The 13,373-nt window shown below is 57.7% G+C and overlaps 5 protein-coding genes across 5 annotated transcripts; 1 reads left to right on the top strand and 4 right to left on the bottom strand.

The window, feature by feature from the left end:
- Window positions 1-679: 679 nt before the first annotated feature.
- Window positions 680-1,431, bottom strand: CH63R_00861 (uncharacterized protein; the record flags this gene model as incomplete). The annotated part of the gene is made up of 3 exons (XM_018295836.1): window positions 680-766; window positions 1,018-1,123; window positions 1,283-1,431. The coding sequence occupies 3 exons, from the start codon at window positions 1,429-1,431 to the stop codon at window positions 680-682; spliced, it is 342 nt and encodes a 113-aa protein (XP_018164198.1).
- An 888-nt stretch (window positions 1,432-2,319) lies between these two features.
- CH63R_00860 (HIT zinc finger) lies at window positions 2,320-3,313 on the top strand (the record flags this gene model as incomplete). Its single annotated transcript, XM_018295835.1, has 2 exons — window positions 2,320-2,584; window positions 2,661-3,313. 2 exons carry the CDS (start codon window positions 2,320-2,322, stop codon window positions 3,311-3,313), a joined length of 918 nt encoding a protein of 305 aa, XP_018164197.1.
- A 520-nt stretch (window positions 3,314-3,833) lies between these two features.
- CH63R_00859 (uncharacterized protein) lies at window positions 3,834-4,451 on the bottom strand (the record flags this gene model as incomplete). The annotated part of the gene is made up of 2 exons (XM_018295834.1): window positions 3,834-4,149; window positions 4,258-4,451. 2 exons carry the CDS (start codon window positions 4,449-4,451, stop codon window positions 3,834-3,836), a joined length of 510 nt encoding a protein of 169 aa, XP_018164196.1.
- A 3,178-nt stretch (window positions 4,452-7,629) lies between these two features.
- Window positions 7,630-9,060, bottom strand: CH63R_00858 (WLM domain-containing protein; the record flags this gene model as incomplete). The annotated part of the gene is made up of 2 exons (XM_018295833.1): window positions 7,630-8,845; window positions 8,897-9,060. The coding sequence occupies 2 exons, from the start codon at window positions 9,058-9,060 to the stop codon at window positions 7,630-7,632; spliced, it is 1,380 nt and encodes a 459-aa protein (XP_018164195.1).
- A 577-nt stretch (window positions 9,061-9,637) lies between these two features.
- Window positions 9,638-11,894, bottom strand: CH63R_00857 (kelch domain-containing protein; the record flags this gene model as incomplete). Its single annotated transcript, XM_018295832.1, has 4 exons — window positions 9,638-9,913; window positions 9,967-10,239; window positions 10,290-11,786; window positions 11,847-11,894. The coding sequence occupies 4 exons, from the start codon at window positions 11,892-11,894 to the stop codon at window positions 9,638-9,640; spliced, it is 2,094 nt and encodes a 697-aa protein (XP_018164194.1).
- Window positions 11,895-13,373: the final 1,479 nt, after the last annotated feature.

Raw genomic sequence — 13,373 nt, 5'->3', positions numbered from 1 at the left:
CTATAGATCATCATGGCTTACGCTGGTGACCGACCGGCTGGAACGTTGGGAGTGCGTGTGGGTGCACAGGGTTCCCGTCATTTCGTGAAAACGGCATGCTTTCTCGTGAAGCCCCGTCCGTCGCCGGCTCCGATGTTGCTCGCTCGTTGAGGCCGTGTCCACCGACCGCCGCTCTCCTAGGTTCCGGCACGCATACGGACGAGCGGCATGCCCTTGACGCCAGTCGATAGAACATCGTGGGCGAAGAGGATCCATGCATGGGACTAGGTCAAACGGGGTATCGCAGACACCAACACAATTCCCAGGGCCGGATAGCACGTGGGGGGGGGGGGGGGGGGGGGCTAGGACAGGCGCACATTGTTACTGTGCTCTCCTTAGCGTCACATCTGTACTACATCGCGGTATGCACAACCTGCTCGCGTCCCTCTGACCACAATGCCTGACGTAGAGAGAGGGTCCCGTCCTCGGGAATCGGAGAAGCGCCTCACAGAACGGAATCATGCGGTATGCTTTGAATAAAAATCGGTGCGTGACCATTGTGTGCTGTGCTGTGGTCTTTTTTGTGTGTGTTTGTGCTGTTCGTCTTGCCCTCATCTCCTCGCGCGCATTACACCACGGCGTCCCCCCCTCGTCCCCAGGAGGGGGAGCCATCACATCCCAAACTGTCTCAAGTTCCCGTTTACTTCCTCTTGCGTTCCATGGCATCCATCTTGTCCTCCAACACCTGGACGTAGTTGCTGACGCGCTGGACGGCGGCCTGGAGTGCCTGTGGCGCGAATGGGGTTAGCTTTGTGGAATCGAAGTGGGATTTTGTAGACGGGCATGACGGGGAGGGTGGTGAGAGGGTGTAGAAAGGACGTGATGCTGAATTGAACAAGGCCACCACGCCTGAGAGCAGTCCACTACGAAGTACAAATGGTTTGCCTGGCGAAACAGATGCCTAAAACGTGATGGTGTGGGGCTAAGGAAGCTCAAGGACAGCCGGGGAGAAAACGTGAATCAAAAGCAACAACGCACGTAAATATCCTCCGTCAGGAGCTCGTTCGAGGTCTTGTATTCTTGGAGGAGGTACGAGTAGACGCCGGCGCCGGCAAGGGAGCTACCGAGGAAGAAGCCGAAAAGACTGCAGCGTCATTGCGTTAGCTGATATCCTTCTTTTTTGGCTCTTCGCGAGGCTGCAAAACAACAGCCATCTTCGGTGTGGCCGCCTCTGAAGGACCTCACGAGACCCAATTGACGATCGGGAGGGGGGATCGGGGGAGAGGGTGTTTGGGGAACGTACCCTCCGCGGAACGCGCCGACGGGTTTCCGAGCCGGGAGAGGAGCGGCGACGGCGTCGCGCAGGGGCGAGGAAGTCTGGAAGGAGCGAGCGGCGCGGAGAGGGAGGCCGGAGGCGCGGGGGATGGCGCGGGCGGCGATGCGGGAGGCCATCTTGTGTTTCGATCGGGGGGGGTAGCTGCTCGGGTGGCCGGAGGAGAGAATTATTCGCTGGGAATGGAGTTAAATGCAACCGACCGAGAGAAGTAGTGGTGTTCGTTACGCAGCTTGTTGTAAAAGGGGGAAACAGCGGCCTTTCTTGTTGTTGTGTGGTGGTGGTGGTGGTGATGGTGATGGGATGGGACGGACGGGGTTGGCGTAGACCAAGTTCGGTGCTCGGGCAAAGGTAATTTGGGGAGAGCTCGTCCAGGGCAGCAGTCCAGTGGAGGTCCCTCCTCACCCGTTCGTTACGTCGTTTCTTGCGGCGTCGCCACGGCGTGCATTACCTCAGGTACCGCCCTCCGTCAGCGCCGGCGGGATTAGCCGGGACGCCATTGGCGGGCTCTCATTGGTCAGAAGCTCGCAGCTGGGCGGCCCAGGTACCTAGCAATGTGGGTGCTGGGGATATCTGGGGTCACTGAAGGTCAAGGGGGCTCGGGAATGCGGCTATCAGGAATTGCCGGCACGCGGCTTCTGGGGGGTGACGATGTAACTGATATGTGAGCTTTCTGGTCAAGAGCGCTTTGCAGTAGGATTCAGAACAGTAATTCATACTGAAAATTATTCAAATTCAACCTTGAGTTAGCTTCAGTAAGGTGCCAACTAGTAGGGAGACAGAACCACTAAGGCCCTGACTTACATCATCCCTCCGAGAGCTTTGCCCCGGCTGACGCAGGGCAGTAACCAGCCCAACCCGATTGGTCCAAAACCGCCCATTCAACGTCGGCCTCTCTGATTCGCCAGAGGAAAAAGTTCCGAGCTGAGAGAAGGTCTCGACCGGAGAACCACCCCGAACTCAGTCTTCTTCCCTTTCACAACAAAACCTCCCCCTCCCTTTCCAAAATGAACAACTTTGGAGTCTACGAGCTCGCCAACACAAAGGTGACCTCCGCCCCGGGATGGGCCTACGTCCCCGACACGGGTGTCAACCCGGCCACCGCGGCGCTCCAGCCCGCGAACCGCAAGCGCGCCGCCCGCAACAAGGCGAACCCCTCCGCCTCGGACCTCACTGTGCGCCAGGAGGCCAAGATCCGTAAGGAGCTCGAGCAGCTCGACCGCGACGGCGGCCGCGACGCATCAATCCCCATCCCGGCCAAGGGGTCTAGGGGTGAGTGTGCACCCCTTTCCGTGCCACTGAAAATGTCATCGCATGGGGCAACGGACTGACGCAAACACACGTCTAGGCCAGAACAAGAGCACCCCCAACGTCCGCAAGATCCTCCAGTCCCAAAAGACGTTCCACAACCATGTTGACGACTACCTCGCCCAACTCTCCCACGCCGAGCACACCCCGACGCCGCACCCCAACCAGCACACCCCGCGGCCCGCCAACAAGCCGCCGCACCCGAATCAGCACACTAAACGCAACGCCGCGAAGCGCTCCAAGACGTCGACCCCTAGGCCCGCGCCGCCAACCCCCGCCGAGCCCTCGGACGTTGAGATGACCCCTGCGCCCCCTGCCGCCGGCGCCGGCGGAGGAGACAACACGCCCGCGGCGGCGAGCGGGGAGGACCCGACTGGCCCCGTGCTGGCCCCCTACAAAGGCCACGTCCCCGCGCCGCACCCGGGCGACGACGACCCGCTCCTCGCGTCGCGCGTGCCCGACATGCCGACGGACGAGGAGCTGCGCTGGCTGCTGTCGCGCCCGATGCTGAGTTTCTGGGACGCGCGCGCCGAGCCGGGCGACGAAGACGTCGCGCGGTATCCCGTCCGGACGTTCTGCGAGGTGTGCGGGTACTGGGGCCGCGTCCGGTGTATGAAGTGCGGGACGAGGGTGTGCGCGCTCGACTGCCTCGAGACGCACCGCGAGGAGTGTTTCACCCGGTACGGTATGTAAAGGGGGGGGGAGGTGTGGTCCACTGGCTTTGGAAGTCGTGGGGCGAGAGCGGGTGGGTGTGGGATTTATTGACACTTGGGAGTTTGTGCGGAGAGAATATGCACATTGAAAGGCGTTTTATGATACCCCAATGATATTTATGTTACGGACGGGAGAAAGGGGTTCGGTTTGGAAGGCCAAGGAGGCCCTTCCGCTTTCTGGATTCGTGAACCAGGTTTCCACGAAGGATGTCTGTCTATACAGCTACAGCATGCCCGATGCATCCCTGGTAGTATATACAATGCCTGGGGGAGGGGAAGAGATTCGACCTTCGTGAAAAAACGACCGATCCCGAACCTAGCCCGAAAAGACCCACGCATCAAAACCTGGCGCAGATATATGCCAAAAAAGATATCTTCCTTAGTCATGGGAGCCTCTTTCGGAGAAGAAAATAGAAACACAAGAAAACACTACTACTCTCATCACACTAACAAAGTGTCCCGCAACCCCACGTCCACCGCCTTCCCATGCCGTCCCCTCGTCACAGCTCGGCGCCGCTCTGCGCGTTCTGCGCGTTCTCGAGCGTGAACTCGACGTCCCCGGTCGTCGCGCCGCCGGCGCACACGGCGCGGACGCTGCCGGTCGGGCACTTGTCGCGGGCGGCGCGGACGCACTGCTCCCACCGGGCCTTGGCGATGGTCAGGGACGCGCCTGCGACGGTAGGCCGGAGGGTGAAGCGCGCGGAGCCGGCCTGTCCTACGGTCGTGGCGGGGCTGCCCCGGCACGCGGCGACGTCGCCCGAGATGCCGCCGCAGATGGCCAGCTCGGCGGCGTTCTGGTCGTGAAAGACGATGTGGCTGTGCGTGCGTGTGCGTGTTAGCGACGGAGAGCAACGGGAGAGGGTCATGAGGAGAATGGGTGTCTATGTGTGTATGTGTGTTTGTAAACGGGTGGTCAGGACGTACGCATTGCGGTCGATACAGGTCGCCTCCAGCATGGCGGCCGGGTTCACGGGCTCCTGGCTGCGCATGCTGAGAACCTCGAAGTGCTGCTGGGGGACGGTGAAGCGGGGCCACTTGTGATTCCGGCCGGCCGGGGCCGCAAGGGCCGTGGTGGCGGCGAGGAGAACGAGGAGGGTCTGGACGAGCATGGAGAACATGGTCTTTTTTTTTTTGGTTGACAGCCGGTTTGGGGGGTCTTTTGGTCTCTTATGTTTCGTGCGTGTGTAAGTCAGACTCGGTTTCTCGGCTGGTGAGTCTCGTTTCAAGATTCGCTTTGGAAAATTGTTCAGATATACGGATCAATCGAAAAGCGAGGAATGTCGAGGGAGAGAGAGAATGATTCAAAAATGTAAAATCGTGAGGTTGGGGGGGGGGCGCGTTGTCGTGTAAGAACGGCGAGTCCTCTAGGGAGAAAGAATGGAACAGATCACAGATCGTCAAGGGGTTGGAGAAGAGAAAGAAGGCGACAGACGGTCAAGAGCTCGACTTGTCTGCGTGTTTTTTCTGTTTTGAGAAAGAACGTGGAAAGAAACAATCAACTAATCAAAGCTGAAAGAGAGAGAGAGAGAGACAGAGAGAGAGAGAAGAGAGAGGAGGAGACCCAGAAGTCGGAAGCTCTCATAGTGGAGGACGGGGACAAGCCACTAAGTAGTTTCACAGACGTCGTCTTCTACTGAATCCTTCCCGCGCGCACAACTTGGGCTGAGTAGACCAAACACCCAGGCCGTCCACCAAACCCCGGCCCTCAACCTCAACCCCAGTCCCCAGTCCCAAGCTCAAGAGCCGGCTTCCCCATGTCGCAATGAGGATGGGTGGAGACTTTTCCTTCTCAAGGGAATGGAGTCTCGCCATAACATCAACGTCTGTCGCGTTGCAACTTGGCACGCGCCGTCCACTTTTTTCCTATTCCCTTTTTTTTTTCTTCTCTTTCCTTCCCGGGTTTCTGAAGTAGCTGCTTCCGGCCCAGTCAAGGCCCCAGGCCCAAGGCTCAGGAGGGGACGGTATTCGAATGAACCGCGCGAGGATCACCACGACGCCCTTGCCGCAGCGAAGAAGAAGAAGAAGAAAATCCGATTGATTGGAGCCCCGGCGCCAGGGTGATGAGCGCGTTGCCGTGTGGCTTGGGCTGGCAGCTTCACATCCAGCCCACATTTACTAGTGGTGTCTACTACCTAGGCGGAAGAGGGGGGGGGACTGGCTGCAGGCCCGTCTGCTCGTTATCGGGGTCATTCCTCATCAACCTCTTTTACACTACTACCGTTGGGGTGTTCGCGATATGTGAAGATTGGCCAAAGTGCTGCTGTCCAGAAGGATGGCTGTGATCACTGATCTTAGGGGGGACAGGCGTCTCTGCCAGGCCCTGCCAGGCTCCCCCGGGGCAAGGGGCGTGGCCGTTCCCGCTCTCGGATCGCCGGTTGTGACTCTTCGGGGCACCGCTGGGGCGCACGAGGTTCGATACATCATCATCCAGGGCGCCAGGTTTGCCAGGGGTTGCAGCACGACACGGCGATAGCACCACCACCACCAGAAGCGGCGCGGAGATGGCGATGGACGCAGCCAAGAGGCTGATCGAACGCTGCGTGAAAGGCCAGGTGGAAGTCGACTCCCTCGCGAGTCCGGGCCAAGGAGGCCCGCATGTCAGAGGACGTTCACTGCGCAGGAGCGACGAGAAAAGGACCAGCCCGGGCAGCGGCTCAGAGCAGAGGATGATGGGTGGGCGGAGGGATGAATTGGGTAGGTAGGAGCAAGTTTTGGTGATCCCTTGGCACTCGTCCAATCGACTCGACGGCCGTCGTCCGGAGTCGCAAAGTGAAACGGGGCCAGCCAGCCGGCCCAGCGCCACCGCATGTGTGAATGCACCAATACCACTTACACAGGTACCTACCTACTGTAGGTAGCTAGTTACTGTACTACAGGTGCGCCGTGCTGTTTCGGGGGGGGCCCCTTTCGTTGGGTGACGGCACACCTTACGCTGCTGGCCTCGGGCATCGGTTCAGATGATACCGTACCATTTTAAGCCTTCTGAAACTTGAAGAGTGGGGAGGGAAGGGGGGAGGTTCTCCATCCCGGTATTCCCGTGTCTCCACCCGGCGGCGGATACCACCTACCGCAGTCGTGCTGCTGCTCCGGCCGCCTGCCGACTACCGCCTGCCGCTTTGGGCTTCCTGGACGATGTGGCCTCTCTTCCTCTGTTTGCTCGGTTCGACCAAGATGTTGTGCGATGTAGGCACCGGGCTCTCGATTGCCGAGTGCGGGAGTTTCAACATGTTGATATTTGGCTGTCTCTCCTTCCCACCTCCCCCTCCCTGTGCTACTTGGACCACAGGGAGCACAACCCATCCCTTTTATTTGTTTACTGCCGAGGGTTCTCTCTGTATCTACAACCTCATGATCAGCCACTGCCGGTTAATAGGATGCGCTGCGGGGTATAACAGCCCCGATAATAGCCACAGAGTGCAATCCATCTCTGACCCCCGCCGAACCAAACCCAGCTTGGCCCTCTTGTGCTGATCTGTTGTCTGTCTTCATTCGACAACCTAGTGTTCGTAAAAAGGACTTGATTGCCAGCCAGGGAAGTGTTTGCTCCGATTTGCAATTCTCTCGTTTGGCGGCCGATTACTCATGGGCCCATGACACAAACACCTACCGGGGGGGCTCGTTGAAGGACAAAAGGGTAGGCGAGTCCGCACGCTGGCCGCTGACCCGAATCAACGGATGGCCCCGGTGGCCCCGTCGGTCGGCTTTTGCCTTGCCAGGCCTGCCCACCTCCATGTTTCGTCTTCATTGCCCTCCCTCCCTCCCTGCCTCCCTGCCTCCCTGCCTCCCTGCCATGTTTGCCGTCCGTTTACTGACACACTAGACGAACCCGCTCGCAAAACTTTACTCGACGAGTTGGCGTGCAAACCTAAATGGACCGTATTCATTCGGTAAGTTGGTCGTGGGAGGGTATTGTCATTCGCACCAAAAAGCCTAAAGGGGATTTTGTTTCTTAAAAAGAACAGGAAACCGACCGATTGTTCACACGGGGCTGAATGCCCGGCGCCCCGCCGAGAATGAGCTCTAGGGCCCATTCGTTTCCTTGGTCGGTTTGCAGGGCACGGATAGTATCTCGATATTAAAGGCGCCCATTGCCTCACAAGCTCGTGATCCTTTTCTTTCCTAACCTGCCCCCCTGATCTCGAGGATTTCGTGCAATCTTCCAAAGTCTCCACAACCGAGGAGCACAACGTGCCGTACAGTAGGTAGCACGATGCTCATTGTCCTCCGCCAGTCCCGCCCTGTGCAATTTGCCATTCGTCATTTGTCATGAGTCTCGTCCCACCAGAGTTCCTTGTGTCACCTCCGGCCTTGCTTTTTGCTCTGCCCGCACACTCCGCAAACTCCAAAGTCGCCCGGGTTGAGGTACTCGCTGCCTTGACACGCGGTGCTCCGACATCGCCAGGCGTTCGGCACGCTTGCCGGGTCCAACACATGCGAGCACATGGTGCAAGTTATCGACAGGACCGGGTTGGCAAAGGAACAAATTCCACACACCTCAGCAGACCCCGGTGCCCTTGTTATCGACGTTGTGACAGGCTGTGTCGCCCCATCCTTATCAGACGGGGATGCCGCGCTGTTCGGCGAGATCAGACGGTAAGATGAAGGTAGCCGGTGCGCATCTTCTGCCTCTCTCTTGATTGTGGGGATTGCACTGGCGGTATTTAGAATTGGCTCCTCGCCATCGGCATCATCTTCCTCCTTCTTGATCTTGACTCGGGGCTGTACAACCTGCCTTGGTGCGTGAGAGGTCGGTTCCTCCGGCTGTCTCGATCGATTCCGTGACGCAGTCATCTCAGCGGAGTCGTTTTCGCGCTTGAAATTAAGATGCGTCTGCCGCCATCGCTGAACCGAATTGCGCAGCTCTTGAAGCTCGTTCTGAGCATCCTGATCGTCCGGATTCTCGTCCTCGCAAACCTTGATCATCCCACGGCCTTTGCCATCAGTGATTGGCTTTCCATCAATGTCGATCGCATCTTCGTTCTTGACGTCTGCCGGGTCGTCTTCGTATTCGCTTTCGCCGCTGTCATCCTCGTCCTTGACCTCGAATTTGATTTCATCTTCGGGCTCCTCCTTGACCTTGTCGAACCGTGCCAGCGCCGCCGCCGCCCGCAACTCACGCCCTCGAGCGCTGCCGGCCACACGAGGTTTTGCCTGCGTGCGCTTGCCGCCCTCCAGCTTGACCTTCGTCTCCTCATCCGCGCCAAGCGCAACGCCGTTGGCACCAAACTTCTTGAAAATTCGACGCTCCTTTTGCTCCTTGTAGGACAGCTTAGGCTTGATCTTACGTTTGCGGCCGCGAGATCGATATGTACCGCCGCAGAGGTGCTCTGGAAGCGGCTCTCCGGGCAGCGCGACGTTGTTCTGGAACTGTCCCGTCCCTAGTTGAGCTCCGCGGCCCCAGATCCCTTCGCCGGAGTATCCTCGCTGCCACAGCCCTCGCATCAAATCTGCGTACTGATTCCTCACGGCCCAGAAGGCTCGGGAATGGTTCATTTGCTTGCAGTGCGCCAGTCTTCTCCGGTCAGCGTGAGAGCTTCCTCCGAAGTCGCCAGCGCATACTCACTCGTGCATCATGACCATTTGAACGTACTCGAACGGCAGCCACCGCCCTGATCGCGATTTGAGCACCAGCTGTATGATTTCACCAGCGTTGAAGTTTCTGCCGACGAATTCCCGATTCGGCTCGTACTCCTCGAGAGACATCACCGACAGGTGGTGCTCTTTCATGATCGGCACTGAACTTGTGGTCAGCTGGGCTCCATGCTTGGCGTGTGACCAAGTGGCTCACAGCATTGTGCTGCTATTCTTTCAAGAAAATCCTGGGCCGTCTTCTCATCTCGGCCTTTCAAAGGCTTGATGAAGATAATCCGGTCGTTCGGGTGCGAGCGTTTCGCATTGAGCCGCTGAATGCCGATCGGCATGATGAGCCTGAGATGCAAAACGACAGGACGGTTTCCTGAGACTGGCCGACACGGATTTTTGGAATTTGGCGAGATTTCCGTTGACCTTTTCTGGAGGGTGTCTCTTTCGCGACCTGGCAGAAAGAAGAGTTGTTTCGGAGCCTGGAGCGTGTCGAGGGGGCAAAACGACGGAGCGGATTGACGCGCAGTCACGTGCCCCACTTCAAAGGTCTCTGATGAGGGTTTCTGTTGGTGAGGCAGCTGCGTTCTCAGGGCCGGCTGCCTAATTGCATCTATATTTGCACACTGTGTTTATCCAACTTTTGGGCCAAGACAGACCAGATGTAGGGATGTATGTACTCGGTATGTTCGCCACTCTCTCAATAAACACCTCGTTATGTATCTTAACGTCTTCTCGCTCCACCAGCGGCACTGGCATCGCCTCTTTCCGCGAGCGACACAACCTCCGTGATGCCGGCAGCCTCTTGCTCCTCTTCCAATGCCGTGATCTCCTCCCTGCAGTCCCACCACTTCTCCTCGCTGAGCTCGAAAGCCTTGGCCTTGATCTCCTTAATGGCCATCGTCTCCGGCTGGATGTTCTTCCAGCGAAGGTTGGTCATGAGGATCTCCTGCCACTCGTTCGTGGTGCGTACGAAGAAGTCGCGTCTGGACTCGAAGGGCTGCACCATTGTCAGCATGGGTTATGGTCCGTAAACACACGGTTGAGACTCACTCTTGGGTGCGGAAGACCGTCGTCCACAGTCGCCTCCGCCTCTGTGTCATCGTCCTCGGTGACGCTCGTGGACACAGTCGAAGCTGAAGCCGCGGTCGTCTCAGAGCCGGCAACGGAATCCTCGTCACCTTGCTTCTTCTTGCGCTTACTCGGCGTGTTGTAGAACTGCTTCCTGTCTTCCTCCTCCATTTCGACATCTTCCTCATCGTCTTCGTCTTCATCATCTTCGTCTTCATCATCATCATCGTCGTCGTCATCCTCGTCTTCGGATTCCTGCAGCATTGTAAGCGATATGAAAACATATTCAGTGCCATCTGACTTACGACCCAGTCATCAACGGGCCTGTTGAAAATCTCCTTGCAGCCATCCATTTTACCGAGATCAACCGCGTAGAGGTCATCGAATGTGAACTCGCGATCCTTCGCCTCAAACGTGCCGCCGTAGATGTACAAAACATCGTCTTGCACGGCCAACTGCGCGTTGAATCGTTGGTGCGGCAGCTCCATCGTCATCGGCATGTCCCTCAGGGGCTTTGCGTCCTCTTGGGGCTCCTCCTCCTTCTTCTCCAGCTCCATATCGTCGGCATCCTCCAAGGACTTGCCCGTTTCCAGAGCAGCCAACTGGCGGAGGAGCTCATCCTCACGATCTTGGGCTCGCGCACGACGACCGCCGCGCTGTTCAGCCGGGTTGGCCTTCTTCTGCTGGCGAGCTTTGCGGAGGACCAGCGGGAAGAAGCGGTTCCGTTCAATGTTCCACGCGAAAAGCTCCCTGAAGAACTCGCTGTCCATGCCTTCTTCGCTGTCTTCCACGTCGTGCACACCTCCGAACAAGATGCCACGCCCCTTGTGCCAGGCCATGGTAGCACCCGCACGCTTAGGGCTGGGGGCGTTGGCAGGTTTCTTGCGTCTCTCCCAGCGAACGACGGGGGGTGCGTTGGGAGGTGATCCGTCGGCTGGCAGAGACATCCTGAGGAAGAAACAGTCATCGTGCACCATCGGCTTCAAGATGTTCCTTGATCCTTGAGCCGAGCCCCTGGCCTGCTTGTTGGCCGCCACGGTGGCCTTGACTCTAGAGTAGCCTCCATACAAGACGGTGCCTTGCTCGTGAGGAAGGAAAGTGAAGGAAGATCGGGCGTCGGGTTTGAGTTGCGCCGGAGGCAGCGTCGGGCTGTACCACGAAAAGTTCTGGGTATCAAAGATCCACAAGTCGGCCAGATACTTGGTCTGGTTCGAAGTGTCTTGGAAGCCACCAAACAAGATGATGTACTGTTTCCAGTAGGTCATGCGATGGCCACTCCTTGCCGGGGGCGTCTTGCCCTTGCACTCGATCTTCGTCCACTCCCTCGTGGCGGGCTCCAGCCGCCAAAAGTCCGAGTAATGATGAAATGTTCCCTGCTTTGGAGACGAGAACTCCCCACCAAAAAGATACACGTGGTTTGGGTTCGACGCCCTCGTCCACGCATGTCCAGAACGCGGCAACGGGGCGTTTGGAGATGTCACGCACCTCCACTCATCTCGGTCGATGTAGTAGATGTGCAGGTCGTTGAAGAAATGTGCCAATGCGCCGTTGAAGTACTCGCCACCAAACAGGAGCAGGTTGTTGCGGTCACAGGGCGAGGCCATGATGGTGGAAGCGGAGCGGGCCTTGGGCGGTCCCTCGCACACAGTCTCAGTGACTTTGAGGAACTGTTCCTGCTGCTTCCTGTACTCCTCGAGAACTTGCTCGAGGTCGACGTCCTCGGCATCGCTGCCCTCGAGCTTCGCAGTTTTGGTCTTGGCCTTCTTCTCACCCTTGCTGGCCTGCTTCTGCTTCTTTGCAGCCTACTCCATGGCTAGTTAGGAATATGACGGTGGTGGGATAGGCGGCAATGGTGGACGTACTAGCTTGGCCGCCTTCTCGTCATTCTTCCCCTTCTTAGCCTTTGCCATGTTGGGATCTTTGGACCAGAGTATCGATCGCAATATGCTGGCGGATCAGGATAAGTGTTGACTTGGAATTTGTGACGTCGGCGGGGTGAGGGGGATGATGGTGGGGTTAGTTCATCGCATTGGAAAATTTGAGTCGAATGATGAGGGGCAATTCGCATTGGTGAAAAGACAGTTTTAATTCCCCGCATTGACTGTGTAGCTCCACGGGGGCATCACCTATGAGTACAGTGCGAAGCAACTAGAGCGAGTTTCGCAACGCCATTGCACTTGTCCGCCAAGAGATGAAAACAGCAACTCATAGAGTCTGGGTTCATCATGAAGGTCTCCTCGCAGCGTTAACTAGCTCCAGAAGTAGGGCGTGTCCTGTCCTTTGGTGTCAGGGTCAGGCACGGGTTGGCGGCTCGGTTGGTTTTGATGTCGCGTGCGTCCCTTGCCGCTCGAGCGATCCCTCGACAGTAGAGGTTGCTTGGCATAGGCCGGATGCTGGCTGGCAAAATGCCTGGGACCCTATCAAGACGGCCCCTAACATCTTCAGTGCTCGTATGTCTCTGTCTACGCTGTAAAACCCCACCTTGAGGTCACGGCTTGCTAGGTAGTGTTTAGGATAACGGAGAAGCTCTGGCCATGTTAGCCACGGCAGGACTTTCAGGGAAGTGGAAGCGGACGCCCTTGTTCTGAATTAATTCTGAATCGTGCCCTAGGGGCCTAGCTAGGCAGGTCTCAGACCAACAGCTCAACGACGCTACTTCTAAGACAGCTTGCGTCCGGATCGCCCTTGGAGTTAGTGCAATAGCCGAGTTTGATTCGTGCATGCAAGGTACTTCGATGCTGTTGGGAATATCGAGGCTTGCAGTGGAAAACAAGTCAGGTTGACGCTGACAGCATTGATGTTAACCGACTTCTAATTGGTAGCTCTCAGGAGCCGGAGCAAGTGTACCAATCAGTCAATCACATGCAAATTGGAAGCTCACCACTCGAGAATCGAGATGACTGGGCCTGTTGTTATCTGCAAAGCGGATGTTATGCAAGGCGTGCACATTACGCAGTGATTGTGCAAAAGGGGGAAGCTCCAGCGCTCAGGGGGCGGCCGTAGACTGCAGCCGCATCTCGGCATGTGGACCCTCACGTCATCGTCATTGGCAGTTAGCTCCGGGGGGGTGAGCCGCTAGCTGCCGCCCTTCCACGTCCCTCCCCCGTCTGCATCCAGCGTACCGCACCGCACCGCACCGCACCAGCACCAGCACCAACCTTCCCTCGTTTCGCAACATCGGGCTGCTGCCACCAAAAACAGCCTTTCCGCCCTTTTCTTTGTGCATTCCTCCGCCCGCTCCCTCATAGACTTTGGACCCTGTGCGCCCAAAGTTTCCGATCACCGCTGGTCTAACCACCGCTCTTTTGCTGAATCCAGGCCGTGGGGCTTTCGCTCGCAAAGGGGACACTCGTCACTTCGCAGGCCCGCTCAGCTTACGCCCACGCCGC

This window comes from Colletotrichum higginsianum, chromosome 1, assembly GCF_001672515.1.
Source record: "Colletotrichum higginsianum IMI 349063 chromosome 1, whole genome shotgun sequence".
Taxonomy (NCBI): Eukaryota; Fungi; Ascomycota; class Sordariomycetes; order Glomerellales; family Glomerellaceae; genus Colletotrichum; species Colletotrichum higginsianum.
This window is presented reverse-complemented; position numbering and strand designations above follow the sequence as displayed.